The sequence below is a fragment of the Solea senegalensis genome, linkage group LG3, assembly GCF_019176455.1.
Source record: "Solea senegalensis isolate Sse05_10M linkage group LG3, IFAPA_SoseM_1, whole genome shotgun sequence".
In the NCBI taxonomy this organism is placed as follows: Eukaryota; Metazoa; Chordata; class Actinopteri; order Pleuronectiformes; family Soleidae; genus Solea; species Solea senegalensis.
In genome coordinates this window covers 17,647,596-17,670,126 of record NC_058023.1, presented here as the reverse complement: position 1 = coordinate 17,670,126, position 22,531 = coordinate 17,647,596, and the positions used below count along the sequence as shown (strand labels likewise).

At 41.0% G+C, this 22,531-nt stretch overlaps 1 protein-coding gene and 1 long non-coding RNA gene across 2 annotated transcripts; one reads left to right on the top strand and one right to left on the bottom strand.

Moving 5' to 3' along the window:
- mogat3a (monoacylglycerol O-acyltransferase 3a) lies at positions 1–6,266 on the top strand. Its single transcript, XM_044020117.1, has 10 exons — positions 1–60; positions 154–357; positions 1,886–2,064; positions 2,190–2,250; positions 2,652–2,795; positions 2,879–3,009; positions 3,739–3,782; positions 3,864–3,954; positions 4,038–4,146; positions 5,779–6,266. Exons 2-10 carry the CDS (start codon positions 264–266, stop codon positions 5,931–5,933), a joined length of 1,008 nt encoding a protein of 335 aa, XP_043876052.1. The 5' UTR covers positions 1–60; positions 154–263; the 3' UTR covers positions 5,934–6,266.
- A 2,989-nt stretch (positions 6,267–9,255) lies between these two features.
- Positions 9,256–21,579, bottom strand: LOC122766000. Its single transcript, XR_006360031.1, has 3 exons — positions 21,280–21,579; positions 20,675–20,933; positions 9,256–9,283 (listed from the first exon to the last, which is right to left on the bottom strand). It is a non-coding gene; the product is annotated as an uncharacterized LOC122766000 (long non-coding RNA).
- Positions 21,580–22,531: the final 952 nt, after the last annotated feature.

Here is a 22,531-nt window from a genome sequence, read left to right as displayed (position 1 = left end):
ACCCACCCCGAGGAGAAGGACCTGGTATACAATGCTTAGTACGGGGAAACAGGGAAAAATGTTCGTAAAGTTGAGCCTACATTCGAAGTTCAAATTAATACATTGAATTTGTTTTAAGTAAAGCAGGAGTTTACTTTTACTCTTTAAACACAGACAGGCGGAGAGACCGAGTGATCGTCACCGTTATTGAGCACCGAGAACTCCAGGCGGGAACATCGGGAGAGAGCAGCGCACCAGCCGGGCTGAGGAGCACGAACGTCGGCATGAAGATTGAGTTCGCCCCGCTAAATATTCCCGTGCAGAGGAGACTGCAGACTGCGTCTGTGCTGCAGTGGGTATTCTCCTTCGTCGCTTTAGGTAACGCTCGCTGTGGCTCTTTTCTGATGGTATTCCATTAAAGTAACTAAAAGTTCAATGCTGGCTTACCGTGGTACATCTGGTTGATTTCAGTAAAAACGGAGTTACACGACCCTGGCCGAGTAAGCATGGCAACTGGAAGCATTTCGTAGCATTGCTAGACAGAAAGTAACAAGTTACAACAGAATAAAATAGAAAGGCTCAATGTTTGTTAACTGCTTAATAATTAACACAATGAAACAAACAAAATGTAAAGCCATTATAAAACCTGAAGCTGTTTTTATAAATATATATTTTTTTTGTCATAATCTGACCAAAGCATGATATACGTGACCCATGTTACATTACTGAATTATTATGATAATAATCATAATAATAATGATGATAATATACAGATTAACAGGCCTGGAGAGTTGTTATTAAAAAAAATTAAAGTTGCCTTTTAATTTTTTATTATTATTATTGTTGTTGTTTTTATTATTATTTTTTTTTATCTTTTTTGGAGGGCAGCCCTATGGTGGCCTGGAAGTGCAAACCAGTATTACAAAACTTGAAACAAATGTACAAATACAGAAACAAATTTACATTTTCTGAAACAAATTTACAAAATGCAAAACAAATTTACAAAATGCAAAACAAATTTACATATGCCACAGTCCTTACGGAAAGGGAATGTCCCCAAGATGTCACAATACCAAAAATTCAGTAGTCAGTGCCAATACCAGTAAAATTACACGATTCTCGATACCACGGTATAACAAAAGAAGGATTTTCAGAGATCCCATTTATTTAAAAATAAACATCTTTATTGGAAAATTTGCATCCAGGGGTATAATTTGTAATGGCTACTATAACCCTGTCTTCACCAGTTCAGGTGTCGTGTCATGTCATTTTGGTGTACATGTGTAAGAAGATAACATACAGCAACCATATCACAACACGTAGGCCTAAATGAAATGACTTGGTCCATACATATGAACTCTGCTACAGCCCTATCCAATCTCCCGGCATCATTTGAGTTTCTGTCATATTTCACTTGCTTCTGTCGAGCCTCGGTTATGATTGGCTGTGACTGCTGAGGTGTCTCCAGGACATCATCCTCTGACTGAAATGACGATTGACACTTCAGTTAATATAGTTAAATGACTTAATAAACAGCACAGGTATAATGAGCCTACCTGCACCATGCACACATTGTCACGCACACACACACAGACATTCACACACCCCCCTACCTAATTACTAACATTAAGCTTAAGTCCGCTGCGACAACCGTGGGCGGTCTGTGCTGGTGGGAGACTCCGCTGCTTTGTAGGCCACTGGGACCAACTGGCGTCAGTAAAAGTATACATATCTTTTACTCTTACAACTGTTTACCTATTTGCATCAGGTTTTTTTTGTTATGTTTTTGTTACAATAGCTTCGTCTACGACGGCTATCGCTTGGTTTTGCCAAGGCTCACCTCCAAGTGGATACCACCTGTTCATGTTTCTGTCTCTATACACACTCCACTCTTTCTCTCTGTCAGCTCAGTGCTGTCTGGCTGCCTTTATCCTCCTCCTTCTCTCTGATTGGTGGATATTGGCTCTGCTCTATGCTGGCTGGCTGTGGTTGGACTGGGATACACCCTCATGTGGGGGTCGGAGGTCACAGTGGATTAGGAGCTGGACTATCTGGGACTACTTCAGGGACTACTTCCCTATAACGGTGAGCCATTATTTATCTGATCAGTCAGTGCAGTCAGACTATTGATTATTAAGTTGTCTCTAGCTTGTTAAAACTGTTCTGATGAATATGCTCAGTCTGACTTGCTTTTTGATTTGTTTCTCCAGCTTGTTAAAACTGTTGATCTAGATCCAAAGAAAAACTACATCTTTGGATTTCACCCACATGGTGAGAAATTGTCTGTATGCCTACGTGTTTTTTGTCTCTTTATACTGATCTGTCTGTCTTTCAGGTGTCATGGTCGCTGTATTAACCAGTTAGTTTATCTTTCAACTGTCTATATTAATGCACAGAAATCTGGTCATTTCACTTATGTATAACGCCTGTGCTTTATTGGAATATTTTGTCAAACTTTCATTATTTTAGCTCAAAGAGTACATAGGAGGGACATAAAACTCAGGGTTACCCCAACACACATGGACCCAGCTTTTGGCTGGTATTTATTTACAGACAACAGCTTCACACTATACTTCACACGGTCTCATGTGTCTGACTTAGCTTTAGATTTAGCATGGTTTGAGGTCTGTCTCTGTTGTCACCATTCTGCTTTTCATATGTCCGTCTGTCAGGTGTCCTGGTTGCTGGAGCATTTGCAAACTTCTGTACGGAGTCAACAGGTTTCTCCTGTCTATTTCCTGGACTCAGGTCTCACCTGCTGATGCTGCCATTCTGGTTCAGAGTGCCACTGTTCAGAGATTACATCATGTGTGGAGGTGATACCTGCCTGTCTCTTACTTGTCTGTGCACATGTTTGTCTTTCTCTCAACTGTTTGTCTCTCTCTCAATTGGCTCTTAGGTCTGGTGTCCAGTGCTAAGTCCAGCTTGTCATACCTGGTCAGTTGTCCTGAGGGAGGTCAGGTTGCTGTCATTGCAGTAGGCGGAGCTCCAGAGGCTCTGGACGCTCGACCAGGAGCTTTAAAGCTGCAGGTCGAGTTTGTCTTTATGTTTGTGTATGTCCATTTAAAAACCTCAGAGATTAGTTTGACCCTGGTTTACACTACAAGATTTAAGTCAAATAATCCACTCACTGACATATTCCCAATCATCTCTTGTTCAGCAGACAACCTATTCTCATTTCCAGCATCCTAGAAATTTCAAGTTTGCAATGACTTAAGCCATGCTAGCCAGTCAGAGACTTGGATGGGGTGATAGTGGCTGAATCCTGAACAGTATTACGGTAGTGGTTTGTAAGAGAGGACAAAGAGTAATAAACTACAAAATAAAGATCAGAGTGACAGCATTTTTGTTAAGTTAAACAGTCACATTGGGTTATTTGAGAGGAGAAGAACAGTGATAAAAAGAGGTAGTACAGTCTCAGTAAATATTAAATTGTAGACATGAAACCAATCTAATTTAAACCTGGTTTCACACCTCCTTCCTCAAGTCACTACTCAGAGGTGTTTTTGTGACAATATGTGTGTTCATGAAGAGACATATCCTTTTGCAGCTCCTCCTAGAGAAAGATCATCCCTAGATGGAAAGTCATGTAGCGTTGAGTGCACAGCAATCCTCCAATTGTATTGTGTATGCATAATTTATTAGTTAAGTTAGTTCATGTTTTACATTGAATACTAAACAGAAGAAAAAAACTTCTGTTTAATCTGAAATGAGAAATGAGAATATATTAATGTATGTATTTTCTTTTTTTTTTTTTAGATAAAAAATCGTAAGGGATTCATCAAACTGGCTCTCAAACATGGGTGGGTAGAGCCGGGGCAGGCTTTGAGGGCCAGGGCTATAAACCACATAATAACCGTGTTTGCATGTGTGTATGTGTGCAGAGCTCAGCTGGTTCCGGTCTTTTCATTTGGAGAAAATGAGTTGTTTGATCAGATGGAGAATCCAGCAGGCTCGTCTCTAAGGACACTGCAGGTCAGCTGTTGTGTGTGTGAACTGATTATGTGATAATATGGCTCACTAATATGGGATGTCAGCATGTAGTCCTGTTTCAACAGAACCGGCTGCAGAGCATCATGGGAGTAGCTCTGCCTCTCTTTCATGCCAGAGGAGTTTTCCAGTACAGCTTCGGATTGATTCCCTACAGGAAGTCCATACACACTGTTGGTACGTTCACAAAACTTAATGCAAATCTAATACTTATTTAACTCAAATTTAATGGTGCGTTCTATTTGTAATTAGAACTTGGAATTTTCAAGGTGAATAAGCGCCCTCTGAAGACAGATTTCTAACCCACCTAGGGCTGGGCGATATGGCCAAAAAATAAAATCCCCGATTTTTTTATACCAGATCTGATTTTCGATTTTAATCGATTTTTCTTTTTTTATAACTACTAAATACAAAATAATTATTATATTTATTATTATGATTATGCAAATGAATGACATCTTCACACACACACAAGCACACACGATCACACACAAACGAGTGTCTCGTGACTTGTAAAGCAGTTTTTTTCAGTGTCAGTTAATTAAAAATATTTGTTCAGCACGTCCTCCGTAACCGGAGCAAAGACTCTGGACTGAAATACAGCGGCAGTGTGATGCTTAAATATTGAGATTTTAGACATTTCCCTGGTAATTGTCGGAGATTAACCCACGTTTTAAGGATTGTTAAGTCTTTTTAACCGATTTACAGTTCGGCACTGTTCGGCTTGATCCTTGTGTCGGAAGTCTCATCCTGTGACGGCAGTTTTTTTTCTGTGCACACTGCCATGTTTATATTGTCAGAGAACTAGTGGGGGGAGGGGGAGAGGAATGGAGTGGAGGGAACAGGAGCTGAGTGAGAGCAGTAAAAAGGAAAAATCGTCCAAACAAATAAATCCGATTTCGATTTAAAATCGATTAATCGCCCAGCCCTAAACCCACCGTACAAATATTGCATTGTTCACCATTAATAGTACTTTTATAGTACTTGTTTCACAGTAAATTCATAATACTCTTATTCATTCAGTCATTGTCTACAGCTTTATCCTCCACATAAAGGTTGTCAGGCTGCTGGAACCAATCTCAGCTGTCACAGAGCAAAAGGCGGGGTACGCCCTGGACAGTCCATCACAGGGCCAACATACAGAGACAAACCATTCACTCTCACATTGAGAGTGAATGGCAGTCCATTGGCAGTCTGTGGCCAAGTGGAAAGGGAACTTGACTTGTAACCAGAGGGTCGCCGGTTCAAATCCCCACCCGACCAAAAAGGGCTGGGGTACCCCTGAGCAAGGTACCCAAACCCCAAGTGTGGCAGCCCACTGCTCCTTTTTCTAGGAATTCAAAAATGCAGAGGAATACTTTCCCTAAGGGGATTAATAAAAACTAACTTAACATTCACAGTGTCCAATTAACTTCTGCATGTTTTTACTGTAAAGACTGTAGGAGGAACCCACAGAACCTGGAAAAAACCCACACGCACACCATGAGCCTTACACCATGCAGAAAGGCCCTTAGGCATACCGGCCCGGGTCTTTTTGCTGCAAGGCAACAGTGCTAGTCAATGCCGTGCCATGTGCCATAGTACTTTTCATTTTTAATGTGGTTTTATCCATACACATGTCGCTTCCTTGTTTGTGTGCAACAAATACCATATAGGGGTTGTTTTCAACTTTTATGGCTATAAATGGAAAGCCTACAGTCATTATTCCAGTAAAACGATGCTGTTATATATTTATTTCTACTAGTTAAGTCAAACAAATTATTTGTTTTATTTTTTTTTTTACTATTGTTGCTTTCTCTCTATTTTCAGTGGGAAAGCCAATCTCAGTCACCCAGACTCCCAGTCCTAGCAGTGAGGATATCGAGAGTCTTCATGCAATTTACCTTCAGAGTTTGACTGATCTGTTCGAGCAGCACAAACACACTTACGGCCTGAGTGACGACCAGCACCTGACCTTCATATGACGTGTTTTACTTGGACAATTCTTTACATGACCAGTTTATAAGCACCTGATGGTCAGGTGACCATTATCTCTGTGGGCTAGCTGCTCCTTTACTGGATAAGCACCATGCTAATAATGCTAGCAGTGCACATTGATATAAATAAACAATGCTATAAGTAAGAGAAAAAAAAGAACAGTGTGTGAACAGTACATAGACATTAGGAGAGGTGTGTTCAAAGTGATGTCTCTTTCTGTAATGACCCATGTTGCAATGATGCAATGATACAGATGATTGATGAGGATATTCAGAGATCTGCTCTGACAACAGGGTGACAATAAATGAGAGAAGATGAAATAGTCTGGTGTGATGAATGTGATGTTTATACAATCTGAAATTCAAATCATCATGACTTTTTTAATAATGCCATGTATATTAATGCCAATTAATTTGCTGATATTTTCACCGTTCAGAACCACTGGTTCTATGTGTTGGCCCTGAAATGTAAAAAATCTTTCTAAATCTAACTACACTTACATTATTACAGGAATTGCACAACAGCGTGTGACTATCTCTTCCTAAGGTATAGCTTCTCCTCCCAGTGTTGCCAACTTGGTGACTTTGTCGCTAGATCTGGCGACTTTCCAACTGCTCCTAGCGACTTTTTTTGTCAAAAGCGACTAACAACAAATATAGTGAGTTTTTCTGGTGTTATTGGAGACTTTTGAGGTGTTTGGAGACTCTCATGTGAAAGCACGTATCACTCTGCAGTTACGGTGCTCAAGTAGCGGGTGCTGCCGGGATCCAAAGCACTCACAGGTGATCAGTAGGCTCCGCAGTAGTCCCAACCTGCAGTCAAAGCAGAGAGGAGACCCTGACCACTCCGCGTCCAGACTGAAAATAAATTGCTGCACTTTATACATATCAGACATAACTGTAACGTGTACCGTGTCACGGCACATGTGATTATATCAGGCATTTGCATAATTTTTTGCATAATTTGCATAAGTGATGATTTCATTTAGCGACTTCCAGCGACTTAGGACAGCCAATAGCAACGTTCCTTACTGAGGTGTTGGCAACAGTGTCTCCTCCCTCTGACTGTCACACTGTGACGCATGTGCTTGGTTCGCTTGCCGCAACGGTCACGCGCATACATCGTCCTGTATATTATGCATTACAGTTAGATCTAGAATTGGAATTGGCCATGACTGATGATGAAGATGGTTATGAAACTGATCCATCCATCCATTGTATCATATAAAAAATAGGACAGAGCCAGCCCAAGGCATAAGCAAAACTAAGCAACTGCTTAGGGCCCAGTGACCACCAGGGGGCCTCAAGAGTAATTCAAAAAAAAAAAAATATATATATATATATATATATATATTTATTTATTTATTTTTCGTGTCATGATGACATGTCAGTGTCCTTGAGAAACATAGTGAATATAAGTTGAGACTTTAGTTGGAGTGAAAACACAGCCTACAGAGCAGTTCAGGGTGTGTGAGAGAAAGCAGCTGCCGCTCAGTCCTGTCATGTTGTTTTATTTGGTTGTGTTTGTGCGTGTGTGTTACTAAAGTGAGGATGTTGATATGGCTCTGCTTACTCACATGAAGATAAAAAAAGGCTGGCGAGGAAATATATTCGCTTCAAAGTAAATCCAGCCACTTCTTAAAGAAATCGCTCTTTCATTGTCTCCGTTACCGCGTAAGTTTGCAAAAGTGTATTTTTTCCCTCCTTGTTTCCGTTTTAAAATTGCACCATACCCCACTCCTCGAAAAATCCCACCACCCAATGATGACTATCAGGGCCAGGCCACCAGGGGGCAAGTGACATGACCAAGTGACCAAGTGACATGATTGAATGAATTAATGCATTTTTCAACTTAACTTCAGTAAACCACACTTAGTACTTCACTTTGAATATGAAAGTTTAAAATAAATCTGTGATCTAAGTGTCCTCTAAGGTTAAAAGGTGTATAGTTTGGTGTAAATAATGACTATATTAAAACAGGGGTCTACCAAGGGCTAGAATTCTAGAAGGGAGCCCCAAAACATTTTTGGCATGTGAGCAGAATGAATTATTGAATGACCCGACCGGGCCCAAGAGGTTAAGGGGCCCTGAAGCCCAAGCCACTACCTCAATAAGTCAAAAAGCAAAAGGCTATGAATCTGAACACATTTAGGTATTTCCCTGCACCAGCATGTAGGAAATCGCATCTACCAAATTCAATATTTTCTGGGGGAGGAGCCCCAGACCCCCCTTCCCATATGCACCCACTCTTGAACAAATAGGACGGTCCTTATGTAGCTGTTTCCACACTGAAAAAACTGAAACATTGGCTCAACTTCAAAAGTTGAAGTAATCTGTCACACCTAATATTATAGCATTGACATGCATGTAAATAATTAATTTAGTTTGACCTGAAATAATTAACTTCATGTAAACCAATTTCTGAAGGTGAAGCAAACCAATTATTTAAGTTTTCCAAAATTAAAATAATTACATTGATTTTATTACTTGATGTAAATAATCCACTTCATTAAACCTGAATACTTTAAATTCATGTAAATGACTTTTGAAAGTGGGAGCAAACAGTTTTTCTTAAGTTGTCTCAATTAAACATGTAAAGTTGTCATCATTTAATGTATATGGAACTTAATAAAAAAATACTTTTAATACACTTTGATTTAAATACTCAGAAAACATTCCTTTTCAACACATTTATTGTTGAATAAAACATTTTTCAATAACTGCATTGTTTCCCCAAAATGTAATAAGACAGTACAGTAGAACAGTCCTTCTCAAATACAAAGAGCAACCCAGAAATGTCTGGTTCTGTTCAGTGAGAACAAAATGTACCATGTACATGCAGTACAAAATCTGAAAATGTTCCTATTTTCAAAATGGAATGGTAATACAGGTATTATTAAAATTCAATTCAATTCAATTCAATTTAATTCAATTCATTGTATAGCGCCAAATCATAACATACATTATCTCAAGGCACTGTACATAGACAACATCAAGGAGAGCAGAGAACCCCAACAGTTCACACAATGAACTCCCTCTTAACAGGAAGAAATCTCTGACAGAACCAGGCTCAGAGATGTGCGGTCATCTGCCTCGACCGGTTGGGGTGAAAGGAAAAATGGGGGACAGTGGAGAGGTGGGGGACAGAAAATGGGGGGAGAGAAAGGACAAGAGGGAGATGAGGGAGAGACAGAAGAGAGAGAGGGAGACCAGCAGCAGATACACAACAACTGTATCAGGTTACAAGTTTATACAGTTACTGATATCGACTTTTTAATTACAAAATAATAATAATGGTGATAAGTGTAGCCTCGGAAACTGGATCTTGATCCTGCAACCTGCATGATGAGAATACAAAGAGAGAGAGAGGGAAGGAAGGAAAGACACAAACGAGGGAGAGAAAAAGACAAGGTTAATGACATATAAAAAGTCATAATCAAATCCTGAGTGTGAGAGAGTGAATGTGCGTGCACCACAGGAAAATCCCCCAGCAGTTTAGTTCTATAGCAGCATAACTAAGAGATGGTCCAGGTTTCCCTGAACCAGCTCTAACTATAAGCTTTATCAAAAAGGAAAGTTTTAAGTTTAACTTTGAAAACAGAGAGAGTGTCCGCCTGCCGAACTATCATTGGAAGCTGGTTCCACAGGAGAGGAGCCTGGTAACTAAAGGCTCTGCCTCCCATTCTACTCTTACAGACTCTGGGAACCACAAGTAAACCTGTATTTTGTGACCTAAGTGGTCTATTAGGGTGATAGGGTAAGACTAGGTCTTTCAGGTATGGAGGGGCCTGACCATTAAGTGCTTTGTACGTGAGGAGGAGGATTTTAAATTTAATTCTAAACTGTACGGGGAGCCAGTGTAGAGAAGCTATCACTGGAGTTATATGGTCTCTCTTTCTAGTTCCTGTCAGAACCCGTGCTGCAGCATTTTGAATTAACTGAAGGATTCTAACAGACTTGTTAGAACATCCTGCTGATAAGGAGTTACAGTAATCTAATCTAGATGTAACAAAAGCATGAACTAGTTTTTTAGCATCCTGTAAAGACAGAATGTTTCTAATTTTCATAATGTTCCGCAGGTGGAAGAAGGCTGTTCTGGAAAAGTGTGAATCAAAAGACATTTCCTGATCAAAAGTAACTCCAAGGTTCCTCATAGTGGAACTGGAAGCCAGGGTGATGTCATCTAAAGTGACAATGTGATCAGAAAGTTTTTCTCTGAGGTGTTTAGGGCCGAGTATAATGACCTCAGTTTTTTCTGAGTTTAAAAGTAGAAAATTACAGGTCATCCAGGACTTAATGTCTCTGAGACATTCCTGGAGTTGAACAACCTGATTTATTTCATCCGGCCTCATCGATAGATATAGCTGTGTGTCATCTGCATAACAATGAAAGTGTATGTTGTGCTTTCTAATAATGTTACCTAGAGGAAGCATATATAAGATAAAACTATAGGCCCAAGCACTGAGCCTTAAGGAACTCCACAATTAACTTTTGTTTGTAGTGAGGCTTTATCACTAACGTGAACAAACTGGAATCTATCAGATAAGTATGACTTAAACCAGCAGAGGGCAGCACCGGTGATACCAAGAGTCTGCTCCAATCTCTGCAGTAGAATATTATGATCAATGGTGTCAAATGCAGCACTAAGATCTAACAGACAGAAACTAGACCATTATCTGACGCCAAGAGAAGATCATTACTAACTTTAACTAGTGCTGTGTTTCTGTGCTCTGGTTTAATCTAAAACCTGACTGAAAATCTTCAAACAGGCCATTAATGCGCAGATATTCACATAATTGATTGGCAAATGCCTTTTCTAAGATTTTAGAGACAAAGGGAAGATTAGATATAGGTTGGTAATTAGCTAAAATATCTGGGTCAAGGGTCGCTTTTTTTAGAAGGGGTTTAATAACTGCTACTTTACACGTTTGGGGCACATATCCAGTTAATAAGGATAGATTAATTTGAGTTAATATAGAGTTGTTAATTAAAGGAAACACATCTTTAAAGAGTTTGGTGGGGATAGGATCTAACTGACAGGTTGATGGCTTAGATGATGAAACTAATGATGTTAACTCAGGGGGATCTATAGTGGAGAAACTGTCTAACTGTGCACCTGGTGCTTCTAAAGCTCTTGTGCTAAAAGATGAGTCAGTCCCAATATGAGGGAGGAGATGATCAATTTTTTTCTCTAATTGATGTTATTTTATTCACAAAAAAGTTCATAAAGTCATCACTGCTCAGTGTTAAAGGAATAGATGGTTCAGTGGAGCTGTGGCTCTGTGTCAGCCTGGCTACAGTGCTGAAAAGAAATCTATGATTATTCTTATTTTCTTCAATTGGAGAAGAATAATAGGCAACTCTAGCTTTGTGTAGGGCTTTTTGTAAGCTACAAAACCATCTTTCCAGGCTATATGAAGTTCCTCTAGGTTACTGGAACGCCATTTTCTTTCTAATCTACGTAACGTCTGTTTAAGAGTACGAGTATTGGCTTTAAACCATGGTGCTTGTCTCATCTGATTCACCACTTTCTTTTTCAGAGGGGCAACGCAATCTAATGTAGTACGCAGTGAGGCTGCTGTACTATCAACAAGGTTATCTATGAGGGTGGGAGTAAAATCACAAAAGGTAACTTCAGATGTACTGACATATGGCACCGAGTTAAATAAAGGTTGCACTGTCCTGAACATATTAATATTATTATCAGACAGGCACCAGCTGTAGCTGTATTTCTTATTTATGTTATTGTAGTTCATTATTGTACAATTAAATGTGAGTAAATAATGATCAGTAAGGAGAGAAACTATGTTTAAGTTATCAATATCAATACCATAAGTTCAAACAAGATCAAGGGTGTGACTAAGGCAATGAGTTGGTTTATTAACGTGTTGAATAAAACCAATTGATTCCAACAGCGAGTTAAATGCGCAGCTAAGACTATCAAGGTAACCTGATAAAGAGCGGATACTGGCCAGCAACTGTAAATGCTGAGATGTTGTTTTCAGTTGATGTCTTCAGCACATTTGAAGAAATTAAAACTGTTGCACCCAGTTTGTCCAGGCAAGCTTTTTTGAAGATGTTAGAGAGGAGAACTTCTCACTTTGGAAGGGTAGGTTCAGTGCGGATGACAGTTGCAGAGATTTGAGAATGTTACTGTAGCTATTTCGTGTAACTTTTTACAAATTAACAGGCTGGGAAAATACATGGAGACATATTCCAGAGAAGCTTCATGGAGTATACATTCTGCCAGTTCCAGTGTGACAAAATGGCCTGTGTTAAACAGTTCACCTGTCCTGCTTGCACACTGAACATGCTGGCTCTCTGTGCAGATGGCAACCGAAAACAATACAGATTTCGACAGTCATAGGGGTAAGTTAATTTACAATTTTTAAAATTAACTGAATAAATAATCTGAGACCCATGAACATAATCTTTTTTTTCTTATCATTAAGGTCAGAGGAGCCAGTGTGCATTTGGACTTTCTGGAATTAAGCTACGTATCTCTTCAGTAGGTCTTTCTTATTTGGTTGCTTTTTCATTAATTGCTATTGTATCTAGCTGGGTTGCTTGACTTTTGACTTGTCTGTTTAGTTAAGGTCGAAAGGTTGTTGTTGATATTTTGTCTGCTAGGTCAAAGAGAAAGTTGTTATTGTTGCTGTTTTGAGCTAGATTCTATTCAGTCATCACCATCACCAGGTGTGAAGTTTCATTGGTTACAGGGGAGTGGCCAACACAGCTGTAACCAATCAGCCCCTAATCGGGTGTCTTTTAAAAAGCAGCATTCACTTTGAAGTGGAAGACTCTTCAGACAAAGACTCAGGAAGACAAAGATAAAGGAGTCTAAACTGGAGTCAGTGATTAAGAAGGGACCACAAAGGTGCAAAGAGGGTTTTTTTCAGGACATTGTTGATGGCTTCTTTTTAAAATCACATCCCTTCTTTTCAGAGAAACCAAATGCATTGTAAATTGTTCTGTACACAGACAAAATAGAGATTTGTAATCCACTAGGATCCTTCACATCAAAAGACAAGCTGTTGATGGTGTATTACACCCTAGCAGAAAACTATTTTTGGTGCCATGGTCTCTGTCTGTGGTGACACTCTGGCACAGCATGAACTGGCAGGGTTCAAGGAGGGTGTTGGCTTTGCCTACAGTAAATGTAGACACTGTGAGCTTCTTTTGAGGACATGCAGTCACACTTCAATGAGGATGCATTTACTATAAGAACCTTGAAGAGGCATATCAGACAGACCCATGAAATAGAAAAGGCAAATACAGACTTGCTTCACAACAACTTCAGAACAACATATGGGATCAATCGAAGGAGCAAATTAGTCGAATTCCCTGCCTTTGACATTATACTGTACAACAAACTCCTCAAGTCATTATGCATGTAATTCTGGATGGTACAGCTCATTTGGAAATGAAGAGTGTGTTACACTATCTTGTTCAGTCAGGAGTGACGGATCTGGACTCTGTGAATTCTGCTATTTTGGGATTCTCTTATTCCCCTCTGGATGTGAGAGATTGGCCATCCCCAATTTCACTGTGTATATTAATGTCAAGTGATGGTAAATTAAAACAAAATTCTTGTCCTGCTAAGGATATTACCATTTTTTTGGGGAGCTTGGAGGACAATACATATGTGCATCTAATAAATGAGCTAATAGAGATTTTGCAGATGGTGTTTGCACCTGTTGTTACCATTACAACTGTTTCTAGATTGAAGTCACTGATTAAAACTCATATGAAGCATTGGGAGGAGCTTTTCCCAGAACGCAATATTACACCTAAACAGTATTATCTGATACATTTACCATCACACATTAAATCACAGGGTCCAGTGGTTAGACATGTGTGTATGTGGTTTGAATCTAAACATTGGCTCTTTAAACAATGGGATTCGAAGGTCAATTTGTCTTTGATCAGTCAGAACCAAATTTATGAAAGCTGCCAAAATGTTGACACTTCATTACACCTAATCTTTTCAAATGAAAGAGAGATGGGACCTGTATCTGAGATTCAGGACCTACAGTATTTACAAGGAAAACTGAGAGACTTATGATGAAGTAAACCATGCTGTTTCAGTCAAGTGGCTTATGATAAATGGCAATAAATACATAACACAGAAGTCAATGATCCTTGCCAAAGTAGTAAATGGTAATATGCCAGAATTTGGACTGGTCAAAACATATATCTTGTTGATTCAAGGCTTTACTGTTTGGAATACCAAACTATATTTCAAACTATAAACTTTGATGTCATGGCATATCAAGTTGAGGTCCCACACCTTGCGCAGGCTACTAGTCGATGTTAGTCGATGCTGAAAAATTGGTGGATTTTAACCCTTATTACACAACTAGCAGCAAAGGCCAAACTTTTGTACAGATAAAATACTATCTTGGGGATGTAATAGAGTGAAAAATAACTCATGGTGTGTTCCCCAGATATGGTATGACCAGCCTTTAAAGTAGCCTTGTAATTTGACCTTGGGAGATCAAATTATGGAAAGTCTGCAGCAGTATAATGGCAAACTGTTTCTGTTTGAAATTGTTTTAAATGTTACATGTTAAAATATCGAGTATTTATTTACAGTTCTGTGCCAATGTACTAATGTATTACACACATACTACACAACAATACATACTTCTATTACATTACATGTCATTTAGCAGATGCTTTTATCCAAAGTGACTTACAAGAGAATTGAGTACAACCTGCCAGGGGTGGAGTTGAACTTGCGACCATGAAGTCTTAACCACAGAGCCACGCCACCCCTATTGTTTCATTGATAATAAAACAATTGATTCCATCTGGCTGCTGTGAAGTATGTGAAGAGATAACCTTATGGGTAGCACTTTATAATAACTATCCATTATAACTAGTTAATAGATCATTAGTAAACTGGTTAATTAATGAGTTATTAATGATTTGTTAAGTGTTTGTTAACAGTCTGTTAATGATTTACATCGATGCCTTATAGATAGCCAATAAATAACTAACAAGCTATTAATGAGTTATTAGTTGTTAGGAAATAAATAAATAAATAACTAAATGACTTGTTAACTGTATGTAAATTATTTACAACTATACCTTATAAATTAGTAATAGATCATGAACAAGCTATTAATAAATTACTTACTAATGATTTGTTAAGTATCAGTTAATAGTTTATATATGTTATTGGGACGTGATTCTAAAGATGCAACTCATTTATTAACTGTTAGTAAATTAGGAATAGTTGCAACTTTAGAATAACGTCCCAATAACATACTTAAGATAATACCTAATACTTAACTAACATATTAACTCACACTTTAAAGATCAGCTTGTCTGAAGCAACTGTGCTTCTGTGGGAGTATTTAACCACAGCTTTTATTTTTTGAAATGTGCCCTGAACCTCCCTAAGTGCAGCTCTAACAATAAGGTTCAACACATGGGCAAAGCATGGTATGTGGTCCCAGTGCAGGTGGTCTCTCAGGGCTGCCACAATGTTGCTGGCATTGTCTGTGACACAAGCTACAACTTTGTCACTGACACCCCATTCAGTTGACACTCTCTTCAGCTCACTTGCCAGGTGAGTAGAAGTGTGTCTGTTTGTCAAGACAAAACAGTCCAGGAGATGGGAGGTCATAGTAAAATCCTGAACATAGTGGCAGGTCTCATGTAACTTGTGGTCGTCACAGATATCCAGCAGTCTGTTGTGAGACATACAGTCCAGGGTCTTTAAAAATTATTTGAAGCCTTTGTCCTCAACAATGGAGAATGGCTGATTGGGTGGTGGTGGTGGTTGTGGGTGCTGCTGATGTACTGGATGTTGCAGAAGCTGTAGCCAGTGTTGCAGCAGCAGTTATTGGAGGTCCAGATGAAGTGCTGCTGGTGGATATATTTGCTGCAGTGGCTCCATCATCACTCTCCACCCTCACTTGTCCTAACAGCACAGTTGGATGTGCTGCTCTAAGGTGTATTCTTAAATTTGAAGTGCTTCCTCCTTGTGTTGATAAAATACTTTTGCAAATGTCACTCCTTTTCCTTCCACTAATTTTTCTGAACTTCTCAAACCTCTGTTTGTGTTCTGATTTAACCTGGCACCTAATGTACTGTAAATGTATGGGGATGGGTGGGGGATGGGTCACTGCCCCCCATAGAGCCTTGGATGACAGTAGCACTCAATTTGTGGCACAGGTACTCACTCCTAGTAGCACATTAAAATGTGGGTGAAAAAGGTGAAAAGCTGTCTCATGAGAGTCAAACAATTGACACTTTTCACACCCTTTCATGCCAAACATCAATTAGCTCAGGCAGTGGAAAGAAAATGTATACATAATGACGTCAACTTGCGATGTGAATCAGATTCGCACAGTTGATGCGACACCGGCATATGCCGTGACTGTTACCAAGCGAACCCCCTCTTGCACTGTCAAAGTGTGAACGCTGACAGTCTTTAAACCCAGATGCGAACTTGGTCTGTGTGACCTAAACGGTTATGTGTCTGTCACTCAGACTGAAGGGGATACCGCAGCAGCAGAGCAGGGTAATGCACAGATAGTATAGGGCAGGTAGACTTTAAAAAAACATTAAATGATGCAATGATTGTTCATGTGTGTATCCTTGTGCTAATTGTGTTTGGTATAACTTTTTGTTGTTGTACTTGTGCACTCACTTGTATGCGAGCGTTTGTGTATAGGTGGATAGGGGGAGTACTTGGAGGTGCCAGAACACCATTGTATGTGAAAGTACCTTGTGAACAAAGTAAGGATTGTGAATCAAATGTGTGTCACATTTCAGAATGGACCCCAGGTAACCCGTATAGTGAGAGTGATTCAGATGAAGAGATAATGTGAATAGAAATGTTTTGGTTTGCTTTTTGTTTTTTTGTTTTATTTTTTCTCTTGTGATATTCTGAGAGTGAATAGTTAACTCATACTAATATGTCTGCAATGTGTAGTCGTAGAAAAAGTTAGGAAACAAGACCATGTGATTTCCCAAAAAATATGTTGACACTTTGTGTCAAAAGGCAGGAAATGTGGCAAATACCAGTCTTTTCTCTGTTTCCTGTAGTGGTTAAGATAACTATCTACTAACAGTCAATCTGTGAATGAAGGCTGGGGAAATTGTATGATAAGGAAGGGTCAACGTAAGGGTGGCACATAATGGCATTTGTTAGTTGTCGTAAACATTAGGTAACATCTAATGGGGTCATAAACGTTAGGTATGGTGTCTGGTCTTGTTTTTTATGTTTCTGTATAAATGGTAAAGCTTTCTTGAGAAACGAGAGAGAACATTTAGACCTTCTTGGTGACAGGGTCTCTCCTTTATGCATGAAGTAAAGATCAGAATCAGAATCAGAATCAGAAGAGCTTTATTGCCAAGTACGATTTGCACATACAAGGAATTTGTTCTGGTGGAGTGTGAGGAGTCAGAGTGTCGGGGGGGTCTCCGGGCCTTGTTGATAAGGCTAGTAGCAGACGGGAAAAAACTGTTCTTGTGGCGTGAGGTTCTGGTCCTGATGGACCGCAGCCTCCTGCCAGAGGGGAGTGACTCAAAGAGTTTCTGTCCGGGGTGGGAGGGATCAGCCATAATCTTTCCTGCACGCCTCAGAGTTCTGGAGGCGAACAGGTCCTGGAGAGATGGTAGATTGCAGCCGATCACCTTCTCTGCAGACCGAATGACACGCTGCAGTCTGCCCTTGTCCTTGGCCGTGGCAGCAGCGTACCAAATGGTGATGGAGGAGGTGAGGATGGACTCAATGATGGAGGAGTAGAAGTGCACCATCATTGTCTTTGGCAGGCTGAATTTCTTCAGCTGCCGCAGGAAGTACATCCTCTGCTGGGCTTTTTTGATGAGAGAGCTGATGTTCAGCTCCCACTTGAGGTCCTGGGTGATGATAGTTCCCAGGAAGCGAAAGGAATCCACAGTGTCAACTGTGGAGTCACAGAGGTTGATGGGTGCAGGTGAGGCTGAGTTCTTCCTGAAGTCCACGACCATCTCCACTGTCTTTAGAGCGTTGAGCTCTAGGTTGTTTCGGTTGCACCAAGTGACCAGCTGGTCAACCTCCCACCTGTAGGCGGACTCGTCACCATCAGAGATGAGTCCGATGAGGGTGGTGTCGTCCGCGAACTTCAGGAGCTTGACGGACTGGTGACTGGAGGTGCAACTGTTTGTGTACAGGGAGAAGAGCAGAGGAGAAAGAACGCAGCCCTGGGGGGATCCGGTGCTGATGACCTGTGAGTCGGAGACATGTTTTCCCAGCTTCACATGCTGCTTCCTGTCAGACAGGAAGTCAGTGATCCACCTGCAGATGGAGTCAGGCACGCTCAGCTGGGAGAGCTTCTCCTGGAGCAGAGCCGGGATGATGGTGTTGAAGGCAGAGCTGAAATCCACAAACAGGATCCTGGCGTAGGTTCCTGCAGAGTCCAGGTGCTGGAGGATGTGGTGGAGGGCCAGATTAATTGCATCGTCTACAGACCTGTTGGCTCTGTAGGCAAACTGCAGTGGGTCCAGGAGGGGGTTGGTGATGGCTTTCAGGTGTGAAAGCACAAGACGCTCAAAGGACTTCATAACCACAGAGGTCAGGGCGACGGGTCTGTAGTCATTGAGTCCTGTGGTCCTTGGCTTTTTGGGAACAGGGATTATTGTCGAGGTCTTGAAGCAGGCTGGCACGTGACATGTCTCCAATGAGGTGTTGAAAATGTCTGTGAACACTGGAGACAGCTGATCAGCGCAGTGCTTCAAGCTGGATGGGGAGACAGAATCCGGACCAGCTGCTTTCCTGGGATTCTGTTTCCTGAAGAGTTTGTTGACGTCCCTCTCGTGGATGGAAAGAGTCAACACTGAGGTGGGTGGGGAGGTGGAGGGGGGGACCTTTAAGGTGGGCATTGGTGGAGATGCCCAGGCCCCTGCTGAGGTGGGGGAGGTGTAGGTGAAACACTGGAGCTGGGGGAGTTGGGAGGTGTTGTGGGGGATGGTTTCAGGACTGTCCCTCTGTCTTTCAAAGCGGCAGTAGAACTCGTTCAGGTCGTTGGCTAGGCGTTGGTCGTTAAAGGAGTGGGGGGCTTTAGGCTTGTAGTTGGTGATCTGCCTAAGCCCTTTCCAGACAGACGCAGAGTCGTTGGCTGAGAATTGGTGTTGGAGCTTCTCAGAGTACAGTCGTTTAGCTTCTTTCACCGCCTTGCTAAACTTGTACTTTGCCTCTTTAAATCTGTCTTTGTCTCCACTCCTGAAGGCCTCTTCCTTATCCAACCTTAACCTTCTGAGCTTGGCTGAGAACCAGGGTTTGTCATTGTTGTAACTCACCCTGGTGCATGATGGAACACAGCAGTCCTCACAGAAGCTGATGTATGACGTCACAGCCTCTGTGTACTCATCCAGACTGTTGGTAGCAGTCCTGAATACATCCCAGTCAGTAGAGTCCAAACACGCCTGTAGATCCTCCACAGCCTCACTGGTCCACTTCTTTGATGTCCTCACTACAGGTTTGCAGAGCTTTAGTTTCTGCCTGTAAGCAGGAATCAGGTGGACCATGACGTGGTCAGAGAGTCCCAGTGCAGCACGGGGGACGGCGTGATAAGCATCCCTGACTGTGGTGTAACAGTGATCCAGAATGTTCTCCTCTCTGGTTGGGCATTTAATAAACTGTCTGTACTTGGGGAGTTCGCGAGTGAGGTTTCCTTTGTTAAAGTCGCCTAGGACAATAACTAAAGAGTCCGGGTTGATCCGCTCCACACACAGTATCTGATCGGCGAGCATGCGCTGTGCGTCCTGCACGTTGGCGTGCGGTGGGATGTAAACACCGACCAGAATGAATGAAGCAAACTCACGGGGTGAATAAAAAGGCTTGCAGTTTATGATGAAAGATTCCAGGTCAGGAGAACAGTGCTGCTGGATCACTGTCACGTCGTTGCACCAGCCACTGTTGATGTAAAAACAGATTCCTCCACCTTTGGTTTTGCCGGAAAGTTCCGTGTCTCTGTCCGCTCTGTAGAGTTGGAAGCCTGCCAGCTGCAGCGCAGAGTCCGGTATTAATCCACACAGCCACGTCTCCGTGAAGCACAAAACAGCCGATGAATAGAAGTCCCTGTTTTTTCCCAACAGCAGTTGTAATTCATCCAGTTTATTTGCCAGTGAACGCACATTAGAGAGAAATATTCCCGGTAGCGATGTGCGTAATCCGCGCTGGCGAAGACGCACAAGCGCACCGGCCCGTTTCCCTCTCCTCCGGCGTTTCACTGCGTGGACAAAGGTGAGCACACCTTTGACCATAATGTCCAAAATTTCCAGTGTGGGGAGAAGAAAAGTAGGAAATAAGTCCGCTGGTGTTGTTACCCCGATGTTCATGAGCTCTTCTCTGGTGAAAGAGCTCCGGGTATAATCGCAAAAAACGGAGTTAAAACACAAAACAAGACAAAACAACGCGCACCAACACACCGAGGCAAGCTTTTTAAAGCTTTACGATATGACTTAATGAACACTGATGACTCCAGAATTTCTTTCACCAAAGTACATTTTGGAAAACAAACTTCATACATGGAGAGAGAGAGAGAGAGAGATTTTGAGATAGACAGACAGACATTGTGATGTCTTGTTTTTTTTGCTAATAAAGCGCTTTGAATTGAATTGAGAGACAGACAGAGGGAGAGAGAGAGAGACAGACAGACAGGCGGACGTTGAGATGTCTACATGAACACATGAGGGGAGCAGCCTTATTGCCTTCCTCTCTTTACACTTACCTCTCTGCTTGCCATGTTGCCTTTTTTCCTTCTCTTTTTTCTTCCTTTTTCTTGTGACTCTGGTGGTGATGCTTCTTTTTCTTCTTGCGTCTTTTCTTCGGTTTCTTGTCGGAGTCGGAAGAATCAGTTGATGAGGATGAGGAGCTGGATGAAGAGGATGAAGAGGAGTTGGATGGACTGGAGGATGAAGAGAAAAAAGATGCACCAGGAGACGAGTTGGCCGGGGAAGATGTGTCAATTGTCCCACTGTCATCTGTATCTACAACATAATAGAAAATACGATACCAAACGCATTACTAACTATGATGATACAAGTCAACTCACATACATTCTTATCAACATTTACATTTATTAAGACTTTCAGTTTCACTGATTCATCAAATCGGGATCTCATCAGTTGGACAGATGTGTCTGCTGTCAATCAATGCTACAAATATTATCTTCCAGGTATTAACTGTACATGTGTATTGTTTGGGTAATAACACGCTCATGCTCTGATGAAGTAATTGTCACGGTGAAATGTTGAATTATATTTTACAAAGCATCCAAGTATTATTGTCAGTTGTGCAAACATGTTTTCCCAAGAAAGTGTTGGGCCTACTTACTTTGACCAACTTGTAGGCAGAGGGAGTCTCTCTCCTTAGTCAGGTCACTGACTTTTTCTGTGACTGTGTGGTGCTTCTTCTTGGCCTCACGGAGCTTAAGCTGCTTCTTCTTATTGGAGCTCCAGTTGCCTCAGTATCTGGAATGATAGGATAGAGAATTAAAAAAGCTCTAATCATAAAAGCCAGGTGAAGGTAAAATAAAATAATGAGCATCTGGCTCTAGATATCTGAATCGGATCTCTGAATGAATGAACATAATTGTATAACTATCATCCATCACCAGTGAATATATAAATGGATATGTACAGACTATCATTATATACATATATACATAGGGCTGGGTGATATGACCTTTTGGAAATATCTCAATATTTTTAGGTTATGTCATGGTTTACGATATATATCTTGATATTCTGCCTAAGCCTTGAATTAAAGTTTTGATGCATACAATCACACCAGTATGATGATTCTTGTTTGACTATTTTGCAGCCAATTCACTTATTCTAGACTAAGTTTTACCAGCTAGACCAATCAGTAAATTCAGAAAATGACATCACTTTACTGTAATAGCTTTCAAAACCAGGAAAAGACAACTATTATGCTATAACAATATCAATATATTGCTCAGCCCTTATATGTATATATTTGACAGCTGTAACATTCAATCAACATTGATTCATACTTTGTGTGCACCCTGTAACTGTAGGCCAAAACAAGTCTAACAACTCATATAGGCTAAATCTTCTATTTTCAAGCAACTAAACACGCACATGCCCATGTTCACAGATACACTAGACGTGAAGCGCCGCGGTCCTCCGCGGCAGGAAGTCACACAAAGAAACACGAGACAATCTGGTCAATTTTCAAAATAAAATACCGTGATTGACAAATAGCAGAGTCCAATGTGTGTACTTTGTAGCATATTTGCGTTTATTAATCTAAACAGAGCGCGAGAGAGGAACACACACACACACACAGCTGAGGGGCAGAAGCGATTGTGGACCAACGCGAAGAAATAACCGTCTGATGTGAACAGGAGGGCCGTGGCGCGTCTAGTGTGTCCCTGGCGTCGTACGCGTGCGCACACACACACACTTAAAATTAATCATGGACACTTCACTAACCTGGTTGAATTATGTAGAACAAATCTATCAGTCCATGTTATCCTGATCAAACATCAGGATAACTCGAACATCAAACATAAATAAAAAGATAACAGGCAGTCTTGCTTACCATCACCATTGTTGTACAT